Below are 20,059 nucleotides of genomic sequence, written 5' to 3' on the forward strand. Positions count from 1 at the left end.
CTCCCCTAGGAAGTGAGCGCGGGGGCCCGCCCCGCCCGGACCCCGCCCCCGGCCTCCCCTGCCCGCGGGGTGCGGACCCCGCCCCCGGCCCTCGTCCCGGAGGCTGGGGGCCAGACCCCGCCCCCACCTCCCTTTTAGGCTGGATCCTGCCCCAGCCCCCTGGGCCCGCCGGGCCTAACCTGGCTCTACCAACCTTCGTGGGCGGCCAGGACCCCGCCTCTGTCCCCTCCCTGCAGCTTTTGCTGTCCTCCCTCTCTTTGCCCACTCTCCTTACCTTCCCCCACCCCAGTCCCCAGCGGCTAGCTGTATTCAGCCTCAGGCAAGGGATACAGGAGGCAGCCGACCAAGGTCCATTTGGAGACCCAGAGAGTCCTCATGCTCTTTTCGTCTCCCCGCCCCCTCGCAGTTTACCCCCAGGGATCACACTCAGCCCTAATTTGTAAAAGAGGACTTATTCCAGCCTGTTGGAGGGGGTGGTTTTGACCCTGCTGTCGCGGCCCTGTCAGTGGGAACGAAGGTGTTCTCTGGAAACAAGGAGTGAAGTTTAAGGACCCCTTCTATACGGCCTTGACTTTCAAAGGGCTTTATTCCACAACTCTGAGTGGTGAAAACAGAAGTAACCACCTCCTCACCTCCAGCTGCATCGTGGGACAGAGAACTCCTCCCTTGGTCTCCGCAGTGCCCAGGAACAGTTTAGACCTTTGAGGCCTAGGGGAGACCCTAATCCTTGGCCCCATGATTTTTTTTTTTTTTTTTTTTTTGCGGTACGCGGACCTCTCACTGCTGTGGCCTCTCTCGCCGCGGAGCACAGGCTCCGGACGCGCAGGCCCAGCGGCCATGGCTCACGGGCCCAGCCACTCTGCGGCACGCGGGATCCTCCCGGACCGGGGCACGAACCCGTGTCCCCTGCATCGGCAGGCGGACTCTCAACCACTGCGCCACCAGAGAAGCCCTGGCCCCATGATTTTTGAGCTTCTCAGGAAGGGGTGTGAGGAGTGTGCAAGGATGGGGCGCTGCAGGGGCGGTGGAGGGAAGTCCTCCTCCCCGACCTCTACAGTTTCCAACCTTCTGGCTTCCTCCCTGTGCCCTGCCCCGGCGGGAGGACTGGCGTCTGCCAGGGACACAAGGCCCCTCCAGGTCCTTGAGGCCACCCCCCCTGGGATCCTCAGGCTTGTCACTAGGAATAAATAGCCTCGATCTGGAAGGGTGGGGGAGGGAGGAGGAGGCTCTGCTGTGCTGTTAGCAAAACAAGAGACAGCAAACCAACCCTGGAAATAACCTCCTCAGAGTCTAGAGTAGAGATTCAGGTGCCCACAGAGGCTCTCCCATCCCACAGGCTGGGTCCAGCCAAGCTCTCAGAGCAGAGACTCATTCCCTCCCAGGCTGGGGCTGCTGAGTACCCTCCTCTCCCACTTCTGAATCACACGCCTACCTTCCTGGGTCCCAAGTCACACTTGAGGCCATTAACTAATTCCTTATTATTGTTGTTCCCGATGCCTAAACTTTAAGTGCCATGAGGGCAGGGACTGCGTACTTCTGGTTCACCACTGCATTCTCAGTACCTACTCCAATGTCTGGCATGTAATAAATATCTGATGAATGAATGAATGATGGACATTGCTTCCGTTTGGACTCCCACACCCCAGATTGGACCACAGGCACATGCTATCTGGAGCCCAGGGAGGGCGCAGCCAGCCCATGGGTGGGCCTTGCTCTGGAATTTGCCTTGCAGGCGTAGGAGACTCCTAGCCCAGGGGAGTGCAGGGAAGACTGCCTGGCTGGAGGAGATGGCAGAAGCGGTTTGCTCTGGGGTGAGGGGAGGGCAAAGGTGAGCATCCTTCAGAAAGGGAGGAGTTATGAGTGAGTAAGGAAGGTGCTGGATCAAAGGTAGGGTTGGGGGGGGGGTCTCTCTTTTTTTTTTTTTTAACTGAAGTACAGTTGATTTACAATGTTGTGTTAATTCTGCTGTACAGCAAAGTGATTTGGGGTCTCTGGTTTTACTCACGGCTTGAATCTCCGATGAGCAGCCTGAATAAGAGCCAATATTTCCTGAGTTCTTACTTTGCACCAGTCCCTGCCTAAGCACTTTACATATATTAATGCACTTGATTTCCAACAACTTTGTGAAATATGTATTTTTATCCTTGATTTAAGGATGAGAACATGGAGGCACAGAGAGAGTAAGTAACCTGCCAGGGGTGACACAGCTAACAATAGAAAAGCCTGGATTCAAATCCAGACAGTCAAATGTCAAAGTTCCTTATGCCAAAAAAAGAGCTTAATCATTAGGCTCTATCGCCTCTGTAGTCATTTAACCTCTTGAAGCCTCAGTCTGTCATCTGTTCAGAGTGGGGGACTCCCTGTGTCACAGCATTCTTGTGAGGATTGGATGAAAGCACACAGTAGGTATTCAACCTGTGGGACACTCCCTCCACTCCAACACTCTCTTTCCTGGTCAAGTGTTAAGATTCTGCTTCTTGGACTTGGAGTCTGGAGGCCCAGAAAAGTTAGGAGACCTTTGACTTGGCCCAGCCTGAGAGAGGGAGACTGGTGTAGGGCAGGGGCTGTATCCTTTCCCTTCCCCATTTCCAGCTTCCCAGTAGGCTCACATTTCCCTGCGTGCTCTAATTTCCGTTGACCCAGGTGGATGTGCCCCAGGGAGGTCTAGGGATCAGCCTCATGGACTCCCTGTTCCTGTTCCCCATCAGTCCTCCCCCACCCTCTCAGGGAACAGGTGTGTCTGACTGGGGCTGGAAGCAGAGCCTGAGCGCTGGCTGACTGGCCTTGGGTGAGTGGGATCTGGTTGTCCCTTCCCTCACCCTGGAGGCCCCCCCCCTTTCCTTATCTTGTTCAGGGCCTCCCAGCTGTTCTCTCACCTTGGAAGGGTTTACAAAAGGAGGCCCTGGGTGAGTGACGACTGGCAAGACTCTGATGGTTTCCTCTGGGTGCTGAATCATTCCCTGATGCTTGTAACCACAAGCTCTCCTCCCCCCAGTGAGAAAACTCTCTTCCTTCTCTGGTGTATTGCTCACTCTTACCCGTTGGGCTGCCTACAGCCCGTGCAGGCCTCCTAGCTGAGCAGACACCCTCTTTCAGATTGCCCAGAAACACTTGCCTAGTGACCCCAAGCCTGGCAATGGGTCTGTGGGTGCAGAGGGTAAAATGAGTGACTGCTACAGAGCGTGGGGGAGGAAGAGGAGAGGGAGGACTAACCTATGCTTAAATGCCAACTACATGCAGGGCACCGTGCTAAGTGGCAGTCATTACTTCCTTCATTTCTTACAAAAGCCACGTGAGGTGGTTATTATTACTATCACTATTTTACAGAGTAGTACACGGGGGCTCAGAGAGTTTGACAAGGTGGCCCCAAATCACAAGCTGATAGGTGGTGGATGTGCAATTCAAATCTGGGGCTGACTTGAAGGCCCACCCCCACTTCTAGTGTGCAGAGCTGCCTTCTCCTGGGTATCCCTTCCACTCAATGCCTTCTTCAGGGGAAGTGGCAGGAGCTACTAGGGCTGCCACCTGGTCACTCTGCCTGATGGCTGGGCTTCTTATTTGAGATGAGGCTGGAAAGGTGGGCATGGGCCAGATCATGAAGGGCCTTGTCTTTCAATGGTTAAGTAACAAATAAGACGGAATTTTGCTAATGCATGTGGCCTTAGTTGGGCAAGGCTCAGACTCAGAGGCAGGAAAAAACTTTTCACATAGCAGATCTCAGCTACTTTCAGCTTTTACACGCCCACTGGCCTACTGGATTCACACCTCTAGGGACTGAGGAGAGGATTTCTCCAGAGCTCCTCAGCTGGAGAGATGAGCACTGTCATGAGAAATGGGTGCAGTTACAGAACTTGCTGAAGTTTAGCTTCACGTGGTGGAAAAGAAGCCAAATGCCTCTGGAATGTTCTGCTGTGCTCAACCCTTTCTCAATCCTTACAGGCAGGTTTAGTAATACTAATAATAACAATAATAGCTCTAATTGATCGTGAACTTGCAGATAGGTGAACACAGTATTAAGGACTTTAAACATATTATTTCATTTAATCCTCACAACAATCCTGTAGGTATAGTATTATTACCTCCATTTTACACATGGGAGACTCAGGTTCAGTGAAGCTAACTTTGTCTTGGCTCGTAACAGTTAGGATCAAACACACCTCCATGGTTTACGGTCCTAATCATTACATTGTACTGCCTCTGACACTCATTCTGTCAGCCACACCTTGAGGGTGTGAGGGACTTAGAACTTTACAACTAATGCCATGATATAACTCCTCCGTTCAACTATGAGCCCCTTGACGGCCCTATGAGGAGAGCAGTGCATGCTGTTATTATCCTTGTTTTATGGATGAGAGAAATGATGCTCATTAAAGTCAAATAACTGCGTGCATGTGCGATTGGGGCAAATTCTGTACCAAAAGATACAAAAAGACCAAAAAAAACCCCAGCTGCCACTTCTGAAGAGCCAGGAGCAAAAAACGGGTGTCGGAAGCAAAAGCAGGGTACTGTGCATGCCCCCTGCACTCAACACCACAAAGGCGTGGGCAGAACACAACTAAGCCACCCCTCTGGCCTGACCCCTGGACATACCCCTACCCTCACCCCATATAAGGAACCAGCTCGCCACGCCCACCGTTCCGGGAGCAAGCAAGGGAAACTGTTACTTGTTTTTGCTCCCTCCTGCAGCTGCAGGGGCCCCAATAAAGCCTTCACTGAATTTCTTATCTGGCCTCTAGTCAATTTCTATTGATTGGGGAAGGCCAGGAACCCTGGTCGGTATCAAAGCGACCTGTCAAAAGTCACACAGCCAGTACATGGCAGAGCCAGACATGGTTTTAAGGATGCTTGTCTCTCTCTAGAGTGCTCTTTCCGGTACACCAGAAAATTCGCAGGGCCCCTAGCCTTTTAAAAAAAAAATATTATTTTTAATTGGAGTACAGTTGCTTTACAATATTGTGTTAGTTTCTGCTATACAGCAAGGTGAATTAGCTATACATACACATATATCCCCTCTTTTTTGAATTTCCTTCCCATTTAGGTCACCACAGAGCATTGAGTAGTTTCCTGTGCTATACAGTCAGTTCTAAAGTAGTTACCTATCTTATACCTAGCAGTGTATACAAATACACCGCATAAACAGGGCAAACGGAGCAGAGCTGTAGTTGACTGCACATGTGCACACTCCAGACCCAGCTCAGCCCAAGGACAGTGCCAGCCACGGTGCTCCCAGGTGCCAACAGAGCGGATCACGAAGGCGAACTCACCGTACACGTGGACAGGCTCTGGCGAATAAGAACTGGCTGTTGTAGAGTCACGAGGCTAGACCTAGAGAACTCCACTTCCCAGAAGCAGCCTGGGGTGGACGCCTTTTGCTAGATGACGCATTTCCGGAAAAGCAGGCGCTGGATAGGCTGCAGGAAGGCAGGGGTCGGTTCTAAACCTCTGGCGGCTTGGCCTATATCCGGTAGGGTCAGTGGACGAGGCGGTGCGGAACCGGCGTTGTCTACTGAGCTTTTCCAGGACTGAGCAGGCATGGCGGCGGCTTTTCGGAAAGCGGCTAAGTCGCGGCAGCGGGAACACAGAGAGCGAAGCCAGGTAGGACCGCACAGGCCCCACGAACGCTGGCCGGTGGCCCCATGTGCTATTCTCGCCCCGGCCCTGCCACCCCACCCCCCCACCCAGCTGCTGGTCCTGGCCTTTTCTGTGCGGAGATGTTGCTTGTAAATACATGCAAATATATGCTGACGACGCAGGCGTGGCTGGGGCGGACCCTCGCGGTTCGGGGAGGAGGGGGTGGTCGTTCTAGCTAGGAGAGCACAGCTGTCCCTATTCCTGGGAGATAATCAAAGCTATCTTGCAAGGTTTCATTGAAGTAGTTAAATGAGATACTGTGTGTAAAGTGCTTGATCTTCTCTGGGGAAGTTGAGGTCGAAGTTCACACAGCCAATAAGTGTCCCGCTGGAACTGGAATCCACATCTAAAGATGCTCAGCCCTGTCAGCTGTGTATGCGGGCTGATCCCGAAGAGATTGGAGTTAATTAATGTGCTATCATCATCATGCCTGGGCTTTGAGATCCATGGAGGTCTGCCAAGTACGCTTTTTGTTTATGTCTCACCATGTAATGTTGGTGTTTTCCAACCCCATTATACAGATGAGGAAACTGAGGTTCAAAGAACAGAATTGACTTGCCCAGTCACAAACACCAAATTCAGACCGAATAAACAATTGCAGGACTTCTGTGGAGGGTGTGTCTGTGTGGAGAGGTGGAGTGGAAATTCATTTAATATATGCAGAATCAATTTATTCTTCTGTTCTCAGGAATCACACAGTATCTGATCCAGAAAGGCCCTTAGGGATGTCTGGTGCAATTTCATTTTACAGATGGGGAAGAGAAAGAGAAGGATGTGTCTAAAGCTGTGTCACTGATGGATGGGATGGAACTAAGGCCTCCCAACCACAGTTCAGTCTTCCTGCTTAATAGCGTTTATCAGACACTTATTGTGCACTTGCTGTGTGCTCAGTGGTGTGCTGGGAGTAGTGTATCGATAATTTGCCACCTTGTTTGGACCCCTTTGTGGATCTATCTAAAAATAATAACAGCTAGGAGTGCTTGCTGTGTGCCAGAGCCAGACAAAGTGCAAAATGCTTTACCCTTATTATCTCATTTATCTCTCAAGAGTGTGTGGGAGTAGGTACTCTTATTTTCTTACATTTGCAGATGGGGAAGCTGAGGCTCAGATAGGTTAAGTAATTTGCCCAAAGACATACAGCTATAGGTGGCAGTCAGCAAAGCCAGGGATCAGACCAAGTGTTTTGAATCCAGAGGCTACTAAAAGTTGAATAAAGAAGCAACTTTATAAGAGATGCATAAAAAAATGTCCAATAAGAGGGGGGAAGAAAAAAGAAAGGGGAAAAAAAACCGCCAAATTAAAAAACAAACAAAAATGCTCAATAAGGAACATGAGTGGGAAGAGGAGAGATGATGAGAGAAAGCGTCACAGTGAAACTTGTTGGACTTGGAAGGCAATGATAATAACTGTCAACTTTAAAAAAAATTATTCATTTTATTTATTTATTTTTGGCTGTGTTGGGTCTTCGTTGCTGAGCGCGGGCTTTCTCTAGTTGTGGCGAGCGGGGGCTACTCTTCATTATGTTGCGCGGGCTTCTCTTTATGGTGGCATCTCTTGTTTCGGAGCACGGGCTCTAGGCGCACGGGCTTCAGTAGTTGTGGCTCGCGGGCTCTAGAGCGCAGGCTCAGTAGTTGTGACGCACAGGCTTAGTTGCTCCACGGCATGTGGGATCTTCCCGGACCAGGGCTCGAACCCATGTCCCTTGCATTGGTAGGTGGATTCTTAACCACTGTGCCACGAGGCAAGTCCCATAACTGTCACTTTTTGAGAACTGACCGTATGCTAGGTACAGCCCAACCTGCTGTACAAGGATTATCTTGTATAATCCTACAGCATTCCTGTGAGGCAGAGGTTATCCTCATTTGTATCAATACAAATGAACCTGATGCTTAAAGAGGTTGAATAGTGTGTCCAAAGGCACAGTTGTGGGTAGTTGATTTGGATTCGTAGAGAAGACAGAGGCAAAGAGCATGACATGGCCATGTCTGAGTGGGAAGAGAGGGGTCTTTGTGGGAGAGGTGAGGAGGAGGCCATGCTGGAAAGGTTGGTAAACACATTGACGAGAGCACTCCCTATTTGGGTAAAGTTTGGACTTTATCTTATAGGTCTTCACTGAGGCATTGGGGGAGCTCTGGAGAATACTTGGTATGGAGGGGATAATTACGTGAACTATTTCAGATTCAATGCCAGGCTTCCTCCTGGCCGGTGTACATTCAAGTGGATGTGACAAATTTCAAGATTTCTGCCTCACTTTGTTGCTCTTTTGACCCTTGAGTTTTCTTTCTTTATTCTCTGTCAACTTCTCTTTGTCTGCTATAATTAAAATAATAATGATCAAGAGAGGGCTTGGGTATTATTTTAAATATTGAGTTATTTCTTGCATCACTTCAAGGATAGAGGATGAGAGGAGGCTGTTAAAAATCCCACCCAAGGACTTCCCTGGTGGTGCAGTGGTTAAGAATCCGCCTGCCAAGGCAGGGGATATGGGTTCGAGCCCTGGTCCAGGAAGATCCCACATGCCATGGAGCAACTAAGCCCGTGTGCCACAACTACTGAAGCCTGCACTCTAGAGCCCACGAGCCACAACTACTGAGCCTGCGTGCCACAGCTACTGAAGCCCGCGCATCTAGAGCCCATGCTCCACAACAAGAGAAGCCACTGCAATGAGAAGCCCACGCGCCACAACGAAGAGTAGCCCCCACTCGCCACAACTAGAGAAAGCCTGCGTGCAGCGACGAAGACCCAATGCATCCAACAAATAAATAAAGAAATAAAAAATTTCCACTCAAGTTATTATACAAGTTTAAACAGTAGAGGAGTTTATGTACTGCCTCAACCATCGAGAATATTCAAAGTGGAAGAGGATGCAGTGTAGGAGGGTGGGGAAGATCAGACTGTGGCCCCAGATAGAATAGGTCTCGTTCTAGCTTTGCCACTTACTAGTTCTGTCTATGTTCTTGGGCAAGTTGTTCTCTAAACCTCATTCCCTTTTTGGAAAATTGGGATAACAGTAGTGCCTGCTTTATCCTCTTTCCATGATTGTTTGGGGATAAATGACATTGTGTGTAATGAGCATAGCAGATTGCTTTGTAACAGTATTTCTTTTTTTTTTTTTCACGTTGATAAAAATTTTATTTACTCATGTTACATACTTATCCTAACAAGAGAACAGGAATTTTTTTTTACCTTCTGGGAATGTCAAAACTCCTAGATTTTACAAAGCAAAGTAAAAGTACATACAAATTCTTTTATTTTAATTTAAAAAAATTTTTGGAAGTGTAGGGTCTTCATTGCTGCACGCAGGCTTTCTCTAGTTGCAGTGAGTGAGGGCTACTCTTAGTTGCGATGCGGGGGCTTCTCATTGTGGTGCATTCTCTTGTTGCGGAGCATGGGCTCTAGGCACATGGGCTCAGTAGTTGTGGCTCGCGGGCTCTAGAGCGCAGGCTCAGTAGTTGTGGCGCATGGGCTTAGTTGCTCTGCGGCATGTGGGATCTTCCCGGACCAGGGATCGAACGTGTGTCCCCTGCATTGGCAGGCGGATTCTTAACCACTGCACCACCAGGAAGTCCCCATACAAATTCTTTATAGTGATTTTCTTTTCTTTCTTTTAATTTTATATTTTCAAATTTTCGCAAAATTTAACGGTAATTCTTAATAAATGTGGCCTATTATGATGATGTAGGCAAAAGCATCTAGCACTGACCTTGCCGTAGGTTAAGTGCTCAAGTAGTGATAGCTTGTAGAAAGATAATACCAAGATTTATCCTTGTACCTTCATGCTATCCAAGTTCTGTATCAGAGAAAGTATTTTCTGTCATACTTGGTTTTCTCTCATGCTTAGTACCGAAATTAGAATAATAACAGTACACATATGCTGGACACCTGCTATGTGCCAGGCTGTGTGCGGGCAACTACCACTTACAGAGGCTCATTAAATCCTCAGGATAGTCGTGAGAAGTAGGTCTTATTGTTGTTATTTTATAGCTAGGAAACAGGAGCTCAGAGATGTTAAGTGAAGTGCCCAGAGTCACAGATTGTTAAGAGGTAAAGCTTGGATTTGAACCCAGTTCTTCAGACTCTAAATTTAGCTAGCTCTCTTAACCACAGTTGCTTCCCTGTTACTATGTTTTCCCTTCATAGTATTTTATAAACCCTTGGATTAAGTCTGTAGTAATTTTAGTACAACTGGCAACTGCTTTCTTAGTGCCGAGTCATTGTTGCCTTTCTCTGTCCTTAATAGGCCAAGAAGCCTACTATGGCAGTACTTGTGACCTCTCTGGCACCTGCATTGGCCTCTCATCCTTGGGCAGTGCCCAGTTGGAGGAGGGGAGGGAACAGGATAGCACATTGGCTGCCAGGACATGGATTTACTGAATGCTCCAGAGATTCTTGTTCCTGTCAGGTGTCCTGTTGATTCGGGTATGTGTTTGCTGAGGAAACTAAGCACTTTTTTTTTCCTTTTGTCTTCTAGCCCAGCTTTCGAAAACATCTGGGCCTGCTGGAGAAAAAGAAAGATTACAAACTTCGTGCAGAGTGAGTACAGTCTTTCTGGGAGCGGTGCTGCCAGAAAAGCTTACAGCCTCCCTGTACTACAGCTGAATTGCCTGAGTGTCCAGCAGGGGATGATTTCCTGCCATTGATAGAATGGCCAAAGCTCTGGCAGCCTGTCAGATACTTTTCTGCGACCCTAAACTTCTCTCTTTGTTTAGGCAGAGCGTTATTTATTTAACTGTAGTTGCATTGAGAATTTTTTTAATTATGTTGTTCCACATCATTTTCTCAGAGTGACTTTGGTTGCTTCTGCCTTGGTGTTTGAGCTAAACGCTGAATCTTTTTTCTCTCCCTTTTCTTGAAGTTCAAGATAGAACCTAACATTCCAGTTGTTGAGTCTCTTACATCACCATGTGTGGTGTGGAATGAAGACATGTGAAAGATGGATTCATGGGACTGAGTGTGGGTGATAATGAACTTCGAAAACATTTTATAAAACAATGATCTCTATTCTTCTTCTTTAGCACTTTATTTACAAAACATTTTATAATTATTTGTTAGCCATGCATGTCAGCTGAGGTCCTTTTTATGCCCCCCGAGCAGCTGGTGATGGATTAAGTGGATTGCTCTGGGTCCCATAGTTTTTCAGGCAAATAATAATAACTGAGTGCTGTTATTAGGCCAGGCAGTGTTCTAAGAGAGTTACCATTTTTACATGCATTTGTTCCAGCAATCTTTGGGGATACTATTATTATCACACCCATTTCACAGATTAAATTGGGATGCAGAGTGGTTAACTAACTTATCCAAGATTACTCAGCCAGAAGTGGTGGAGCCAAGATTTGAACCCAGACAGTCTGGCTCCAGAGTCCACGATTCTAGTCACTATGCTATACTACAACGTGTAGTTTCTGAATCTTATTTGGTCACTTGGTGCCCAAGCTTGCATCAGAACCCCGTCTGAGGAGTTGTAATCTGTGCTTTGTTGGGTCTCTCCCTGTAATGATGTAGATGGCAGTAAAACTAACGTGAAATGGGGACTGTTAATTTCAGGTAGAACAGGGATAGGAGAGGACCCACAAAGAGATGAGCTCAACATCTGACACTGGAGTGTGACATTGGAGTGTGAGTTGAATGTAGTCACTCCTTTGGCTTTTTTGAGTTTCCTTTTGTATGTATCATTAGATGCTTGTAAAGTTTGCTCGTTGTGTTTTTTTTTTTTTCTTTTTTGCCATGAACCTTGTTTAACTTGCTTTTCAGTGACTACCAGAAAAAGCAAAAATACCTTAGAGCTCTCCGGAAGAAGGCTCTTGAAAAAAATCCAGATGAATTCTACTATAAAATGACTCGGGTTAAACTCCAGGTGGGTGCCTAATGGATCAGTTGTTTTTTTTTTTTTTCCCTGCAATGCCGTATGGCATGTGGGATCTTAGTACCCTAACCAGGGATTGAACCCATGCCCCCTGCAGTGGAAGCACAGAGTCTTAACCACTGGAATGCCAGGGCAGTCCCTCAGTTGGTGTTTTAAGCTCCAACTCAACAAGGAAAATAAGGATGAGAGAGGAGATGGATAGCTAGGACCCTGGGGTTTATTTAGCTCTTCTCCAGTTGGTCAGTCAGGTGCTCCTGGTCATTATGCAAGGCAAAGCTGCCCCTTCATGAGCAGCATGCGTTTGGAGTAGTCTGATGCCTGGAGCTATTCTGAGAGGGTGATTGGAGGTGCTGAATTGCATGTGTGTCTTGGGGGCCTGGTGCATTGTGTTGCTGTTGTATGTAGCCTTTGGTTGTCTTTGTTCCAGCCATGAACTATACCAACAACTTATTAATGATTTTAATCTAATAGGAAACATATCCTTTAAATTTGGATTTTAGGATGGAGTTCATGTTATTAAGGAGACTGAGGAAGAAGTAACTCCAGAACAGCTGAAACTGATGAGAACTCAGGATGTCAAATATATAGAAATGAAAAGGGTTGCAGAAGCTAAGGTAACAACTAAAACTCTTTATTCTGATATGTTTTTGTTGGTGAAGAAGAGAAATAGAAATCCATTGATCTCGAGTTGTAAGTTGATTTCTTCTGGCATTTCCAGTCTTAAAGTACACTTAATTATGATAATGGTTTAAAAGTATAGTCAGCATGGTGGAGTGGAAAGAGGTCAAGTTTGAGACAGACTTAGGTTTAAACTCTGGCTCTGCCATTCATTAGCCCCATGATTATGGACAAATTAACTTCCCTGGGGCTGTTTCCACATTTCTATCTCATAGGATTGTTGTAAGGATTAAATGAGTTTTGTGTAGTGCCTAGCTAGCCCCCTACCATGTGGTTGGTGCTTGATAAATGTTAGCGGTCCTTTCTTTTAAAAGAATGAAGCAAATTCTTTGCTGGCTGGTGATAATGATGTGGAATGGTCTAAACTTGTGCAAATTCATTTCTGATACCCTAGAAGAACCCAATATAAAATGAGACCATATTCTGTATCCTAGAAAATTGAAAGACTAAAATCAGAGCTCCATCTGCTGGATTTCCAGGGGAAGCAACAGAAGAAGCATGTGTTTTTTTTTGACACCAAAAAGGAAGGTATGAAATGTTTGAAAGTTTCTGGGACAGTCCAGCATATTGGTCTGTGTTGTTTGGTGTTAGAGACAGCGCCTTAAGGATTGTCTTGACTTTTAGTCGAACAGTTTGATATTGCAACTCACCTGCGAACAGCCCCAGAACTAGTCGACAGAGTCTTTAACAGACCTACGATAGAGACCTTGCAGAAGGAGAAAGTGAAAGGAGTTAACAGTCAGACTCGACTTAAGGTAACTTTCTCCATTTTTCTTCAGGTCTGAGTTTATGGGAATCTAGGTTCTTTTTTTTTTTTTTCCCTACTGCATTTAAAATGATTATTTTTGGAAAACTTACTAAGTTCTCTTAGAGAAGTGGAAGGAGGATTTGGTGATGGGAATGGAAGTGGAGGAGGGTTCCTTAGTTTCTAAGATTAGAGGACGTGTAGCATAGTGGTCAGGAGCTTACTTTCTGGCCTTTAGGTCTGCATTTGTTTTTTTTGTTTTTTTGTTTTTTTGGCCATGCTTCGAGGCTTACGGGATCTTAGTTTCCTGACCACGGATTGAACCCGGGCCCCGGCAAAACACCGAGTCCTAACCACTGGACCACCAGGGAATTCCCTAGGTCTGCATTTGAATCCTACCTCTGACCCTGGGCTTTGTGCTTTCAATGCTTGTAACAGGTGCCAACAGTTTTAAAAGGCAGAGAAAGGAGGGGACACTGAAGATGAAGGGATTTGGTATACTTTGATATTAAACCTTTAACAGTGAATATGCACATCAAAAGGTCTTTCATGTTCTGCATTTGTACCCCAAATTTTGTATTGACTTGTCCTTACGGTGCTTTCCACCACTGTAACTGGGTTTGTGCAGAAGACATGCTTTTTCTCCAAGTCTTCTGGAGTTGAACTCTCACTTCTGACTGATTCATTTTAAAAAATGCTGTCAATGTGTTTCAGGCAGACAGCTGTTCTGTTTTGATTTGAATCATTTACACTGCATCAGCTTTGTTTAATTTCACAGCAGCTTCTCTAGCTCAGAGGCAGCTAAACTTGCTTTAGTAATATAAATACCCGTAATTAGTTTGATTATATTGGGTAATCCCATAAATCAACAGTCTGTGCAATAAAGTGAAAACAAAAGCTGTCTGAAACCACTGCTGTGAGACTATGCTAGAATTGGTGAATTGTTTAAATCTGAGGCCCAGTAATATTCCCCTCTGTGTAGATAACACTTCCAGCCGAGGAGCCAGCTGACTGGTGTTCTAGTGATAACCCTCTTTGTCATGTAGTTGTATTTTCAATTAGCTGTGTTGCTGACACTTCTCAAGTATTGCAGTAGTCCCTAAAGAGATTGGTGTTCCAAAGTCCTGTGTAGAATAGTTCACCATCTTACCTTTTGAAAAGTTGGGAAGGTTTGGATTGCCCTTTTTGTCTAGTGGTGTTGTTTCTTTTGACTGTCTTGTTTAAAGCAAAATTATTTTTATTAAGAGACTGCTGGTGGGTGGCTTGCCAGGGAGTTTTTAGTCTGTACCTTGGAGGGGGTGGACAATCCACGAATGGGCTTTAGGAAGTCTATGAACACCTTCTTCCCACCTTGAAATTTTGTGTGACTGGGTATATACGTTTGTATGAATTTGTAGAAATACATATATACACTTATGTCAAGAAAGAATCCAAAGCTTTCATCAGTTTCTCAGAGGTCTGTGATCCCCCCACACTGAAGGACCATTGGTCTTTGAGGGGCCATCAGCAGTGAGAATTTTCAGGTCAGCTTCCACTGACAGAGTCCTTCTGCTCTCTGAGTTCTGCGGTTCTGACACCAGCACACTGCCCGGTGGCCCTTCTCTGCTTCTCTACTCATTGTGTAGGGTTTCTAGCACTGGTTCATTCCTGCACGTTAGGTAACCGGGATGCTCAGACAGCTCAGTGTAGTAGTGGAAAGCTTCCTGGGATCTGTGAGACTCGAGGCACAGTCCTGATTCCGCTCCAGGTGAACCTGCGTCCATGGGCAAGTCTCCAAGATTCCATGGAGCTCTGGAATGTGCTGTTCCTAAAATGGCCAACTTCAGAGTCACTTGTTACGTGGATTCTGGGGTAAGGAGGGAATTGATGAAATCATTTATGCGTTTGGCCCAAGTGGATTAAGAAACAGTTTCTTACTCATTTTTATCCTGTTAATTGTTTTACTGAAAATGTGTGTTTCTTCTGCAGCAAATAGCGAAAGAGAGGCAAAAGCAGTATAACTGCCTGACACAGCGGATTGAGCGTGAGAAGAAATTGTTTGTTATTGCACAGAAAATTCAGACTCGCAAAGATCTTCTGGTGAGGAGAGAGAGCCTTAGGCCTTCATTTTATTTTATTTTTTTCCTTGTAAAGTTCTAAACTGAGACTGGATTTCAGCTGTGTGTAAACCAACCCCAGTGAAAATGTCTGCTCCTCAGGGGCAGTGGTTTGAGCCAGTGTCTTACTCTGACAGTGTTGAAATGTTCCTTGATTAAGAAGGTAATAAGAGGCTTGCTTATTAGTCAGTGCTTTGGAACAGCAAAGGGTAGGATCGGGTGGCATATGAACTTTATAGCTTATGAGCAGCTATCTGTAACATTTAAACAGGTTAATAAAACAATGCGTGTCACTCACTGGTGTTTAAAAATAGGCAACATTGTGTAGTTAAATAGCAGAGCTAAGGAATATAAGATGCCCCTTTCATATTATCATTCCTCTAAATGTCAAGTTTTTCAGCTTTGCAGATCATTTTGGTCTGCCTTTCTCAACTGGGGTTCCATAAGAGAAGAAGCCCTACAAAATAATGACTTGAGTACCTTTCTTCTCAAGTTTCACAAAAACTTCTGCACAGCCAGCCTCATTATAGATGCCCAGGGGAGAACTTGACTCATCGTGTCAGGGATGCCTTAGGACAAAGGGCTTTGTCTCTCTTGAACATTGAGACGGGCTGAATTAGGGGCTTTCTAATAGGTAGTTTATTAAACTTTCTGTTTTACACAGACCTCTCCTACTATTTACTGGTAACTTTCTACTCTTTTGTAGGATAAAACTCAGAAGGTGAAGGTGAAGAAAGAAACAGTCAACTCTCCAGCTATTTACAAATTTGAGAGTCGTCGAAAACGTTGAAGTGTTATAGATAAGCCTGTCATTCCACGTGGAAGAGTTTATGTTTTTTTTTTTCCAGTAACTTCAGATTCCACTGGTCTAAGTGACTTGGTTTTCCTGTTTATAACCATAATTTATTATAGATCTGACATTTGATGTGAACAGTGTTAAAGCCCCTTCCCCTGTCTAAATTGTTTGTGGGTTGTTGAATTGTTGAAATCAGTCTTTTTTTTTTGGCCGCTGCGCGAAGCCTGCAGGATCCCAGGTCCCCGACCAGGGATCAAATCCAGGCCCAAGGCAGTGAAAGCGCCAAGTCCCAGTCACTGGACCACCAAGGAATTCCCTGAAATCAGTCTTATTTTTATATACTTTCATTTTTTTTCATTATAAAAGTTACATAATCTTTTATATAGCAGATTTGGAAAACAAGTGAGTTCATCTCTAATCCCAATACTTACTCAAGAACGACAGATAACTGTTGCATACTTAACTATGCTAGGAGGTTAGGGAAATGGAGGTGAACAACTATCAAGTGCATTCTGGTTGATTTCCTCCATTTTGTAGAGGTTGGCACTGGTTTTTGTGTTTTGTAGTTGTAATTAAACACCTTTATGGCCTACTTTTTCCACTTACTATTAAATCATTAGCTCTTTTCCATTTTGTTACATCATTAAATTTTTAAAAGTCATATATGCTCATAGTAAAAATTAAAGTAAATATTTCTAATGTTTGCATAATGTTTTAACCAGTGGATAGACTGATTTTACCCCCATTCATTCTTAATTTATTGGGTATTTAGGTGGCTGCATAAGTTAGCCAGGAAGGACTTTTTTTCTTTTACACTTTACAGCTGCAGATAGAAACCCTTGGAATTAGGAACTCACAGGGGCACCTCTTCTTTATTGATGAAGCTCAGATCAGAACTGACCTGGCTCTCTGTTCCTGCCCTCCTGGCCAGCTCTTGATTCCAAGGCTATAAATAGCTTGGTACAGGCCTTCACCCTGGAAATAGATACCCCAGCGTGTGTGCGGGAGACACATAGACCTGCCAGAGTCTCACCCTTCCCTTACCTGCACACACAGGGATGGTAGGCCGAGGCCAGTCAGGACAGGGCTGAGCGTGCTTAGAGCAGGTGTTTGAGGAGCAGGATTCTGGGAGGCTTGCGTACACCTCACCCCCTGGAGGGGGAAGAGCAGCGTCCTTCTGCAGGTATTTAAAAAGAAAAGTTATTAACACTTAATACATTCCTATGACTGTTATGTTCTTATACAAAGCCTGAAATGAAAGCCTGTTTCCTAAGGGTGTACTCAGTGGGATTCAGATCTGGGAGCCCTGGAAAGCAGGAAGAAGGGCCAGGGGACTAGAAGCTATTGCAGCTTTTGCCTTCAGGAACGTAGTGCTTCCCAGTCTGGAGAAGTGCTGTGCTAAGTAAATGTTGATAGTCTTATGACAGAGGCATCTGGAGACTTGAGACCTGAGTCAGGAAAGGGACTCATCCCGTGGGCGTCGGACAGAGGATCAAACAGATCAAGCAGCAGTCTGTTCCTGGGACAGAACAGCTTGCTTGATGCTGCTGCTGTGGCTGCCTTGCCCCCGCTGGGGAGGAAGGTGGGAGGAGGGTGGAGGTATACCTAAAGGCCTTCTGGTGAAGCGCACGCCCACACAAAGGTGCACACACTTTCTAGGCTCTCAGGGTAGTAGATGCACAAGGCTTCGTAAACACAGGTGTGTGCACGAACACACCACTAGGGTTTCATGCACGCAGATTACACACCCACAAGTCATCAAATGCTATGTAGGTGCACAGGCCAAATGGAGCAGGAAGGTCCATCTTCTCTGAGTACGAAGTTCCAGGGTAGAAGTCAGAGTACTCACTGTAAGGGAATAAAGCTAGGGGTCCTGAGCTGCTCTTAAACTGAAGGCTGTCTCTGAGGCCCGAGGATTCTAAGGGAAGAGATTGGCTGCCCCTGTGTTTAACCTAAGAGGCTCCAGCCTCATGGGTCCTGAAAATAGGCCAAGGGCTTTGACGTTTTAGTGCCCATTGGAACCTCAGACTTCTGGCTCCTTGCTTGGGAAAGAGACTGTTGTTTCTTTTGGATCCACCCCTCCAGGTCCAGGGGTGCTTTGGGCTCTTGGTGGCACCCTGCTGTGGCTGTGCCGGGGGAATGTGGCAGCTTGCAGAGGTGGAGAACATTTCTCTTGGCAGGACACGTGTCGTTCAGGTTTGTACAATCCAAGTCTCCAAAGCAGCAGCTACACAGGTGACATGGAAGCCTCAGGACTCTCCAGCAGAGAACCAACCAGCCTGGCTTAGTCACAGTTCACTGCCACCTGTTAGGGCCCTTCTGATTGAAGCAGGAGAGTGTTAGGCCTTACTGTATTTTTTTAAAAATTAATTTTATTTATTTATTTTTGGCTGCGTTGGGTCTTTGTTGCCGAGCATGGGCTTTCTCTAGTTGCAGTGAGCGGGGGCTACTCTTCGTTGTGGTGTGCGGGCTTCTCGTTGCGGTGGCCTCTCTTGTTGCGGAGCACGGGCTCTAGGCGTGTGGGCTCAGTAGTTGTGGCTCGCTGGCTCTAGAGCGCAGGCTCAGTAGTTGGTGGCTCGTGGGCTTAGCTGCTCCGCGGCATGTGGGATCTTCCCGGACCAGGGCTTGAACCTGTGTCCCCTGCATTGGCAGGCAGATTCTTAGCCACTGTGCCATCAGGGAAGCCCTGTATTTTTGAATAAAATCTTGTACTGAACTGATTCCTGGCGACAGGGTGGGAAAGGGCCCAGTAGGTGGAGCTGCTGCCCCTTCACTGGGCTTAGCTCTCAGGGTGCTGCTGTTGAAATGCCCAGTACTCCATAGGTGCTTAGTATGCATTTGTTTATTGGATTTAATGCCACATGGTAGAGCTCTTGTGAAAAAAGATTTTCTCCATCCCTGCTCCCCTAGCATGAGATAAGTGTGGCCCCCAAAGGACTGGGCAGGAAAGGGCTTTCCCTTCACGTTTCTAGTGAGGACCATGGAGGAAGCCTGTGTTGGAGTCCCAAGTCGTCCAGAGGGTGGTTCCACTGAGACATGGTGGGGTCTCCCCACGTGCAGTTCTGAGTGTCTGTTTACGGCTTGCTCTCTCCCCACGCTGCTGGCTGTGGGGCATCAAACAATTAAGAGCTGCACAGCCTCCAGCAGGGGAGGCAGCCAGCAGATGCAGACTCGCCCTGCCTACCTGTGGAGGCCGGTGAGGCTGGGGCCTGTTGGGACTTGAGACGGAGAGGCGAGTGGGTGAATGGTGCCGGCCTCCCTTCCTCCTCAAGCTCTCCCAGCATCGGTTCACAGAGCCGCCTCATGCACGGGGTGTTGGGGAAGGGTGGGCCGCAGCCCCAGGAGAGCAGAGGAGATGGGGGACCTGAGATACCGTCCTGGGGCTGTGTCAGCAGGTTTCTTGTGCAGCTGCTTCCTGGGGTCAGAGGGTGCGCTCTCTTTTGCCAGCCAGGTCATGGGGCGTCCCTGCTGGCAGGGCTCCCGCTCAGCTCCCTTGGGTCTGTCTCAGCAGAAAGTTTAGGGAAGGAGCCCAGAGCAGCTACGCAACGCCGAGAGGCAGAGCCTCCTTTCCCAAGTCCAGCGAGTAGAGTTAGGAGGTTCAGGAGGTGGCCCAGTTCATGCTTCTGCTTGCCTTCCTTTCCTAGCTTCTCCAGTCGGGGGGAAAAAATCTCTCCTGCTTCTTCAGACTCCCTATAAGGAATCTCCCTGTTCCTTATTCCTGAATCCATTATTCCTTTGGGGAAGTGCTGTCTAATCTGTATCTTTCCTAACTGGAGTTGGTATCTAGTTCTCCCTACCCAGTCTTGGCTGCGTCCCTCAATGGCCCTGGTAATGGCCATGGCCATTTCCTTTCTTGTGTGAGGGGAGCAGCCTGGCTGGTGTCGGGGCAGCGGTGCTGCGAGGGTGGTAGTAGAGGCTGGTGCAAGACAGAGCCAAGGACCTAGCTGCTTCTCTGCAAGAGGAGTTTATCTGAGGACTGCTGTGTTTGGGGTTGAGGGTGGGAAGGAAGTCCTTTCCTCTCCTCCTGTCGTCTGTCACCTGACGGTCAAGCCTAGACCATAAGTGTTAATGAAACTCTGGTGCCCCGGAGGCAGCTGGGCAGCCCCCCCTGCCCTGAGTCAGCCTGACTCATTTACAGCTCTCTCCTAGTTCCCCCAAAGTCTTCTCTCTGCGGTGGCAAATGTCGGGGGGTTGGTTTCAGGTTTCATGTTTTCACATTACTGGGTGGAAAAAAAAAACCTTTCCAAGCC

General features: G+C 47.1%; 1 protein-coding gene across 1 annotated transcript; it reads left to right on the plus strand.

The window, feature by feature from the left end:
• The first annotated feature begins 5,436 nt into the window (after positions 1–5,436).
• Positions 5,437–16,508, plus strand: UTP11 (UTP11 small subunit processome component). Its single transcript, XM_082614557.1, has 8 exons — positions 5,437–5,595; positions 10,103–10,164; positions 11,383–11,485; positions 11,995–12,108; positions 12,607–12,700; positions 12,797–12,927; positions 14,886–14,996; positions 15,720–16,508. Exons 1-8 carry the CDS (start codon positions 5,533–5,535, stop codon positions 15,801–15,803), a joined length of 762 nt encoding a protein of 253 aa, XP_082470683.1. The 5' UTR covers positions 5,437–5,532; the 3' UTR covers positions 15,804–16,508.
• The last annotated feature ends 3,551 nt before the right edge of the window (positions 16,509–20,059 follow it).

This window comes from Mesoplodon mirus, assembly GCF_964341445.2.
Source record: "Mesoplodon mirus genome assembly, chromosome: 3".
Lineage (NCBI taxonomy): Eukaryota > Metazoa > Chordata > Mammalia > Artiodactyla > Ziphiidae > Mesoplodon > Mesoplodon mirus.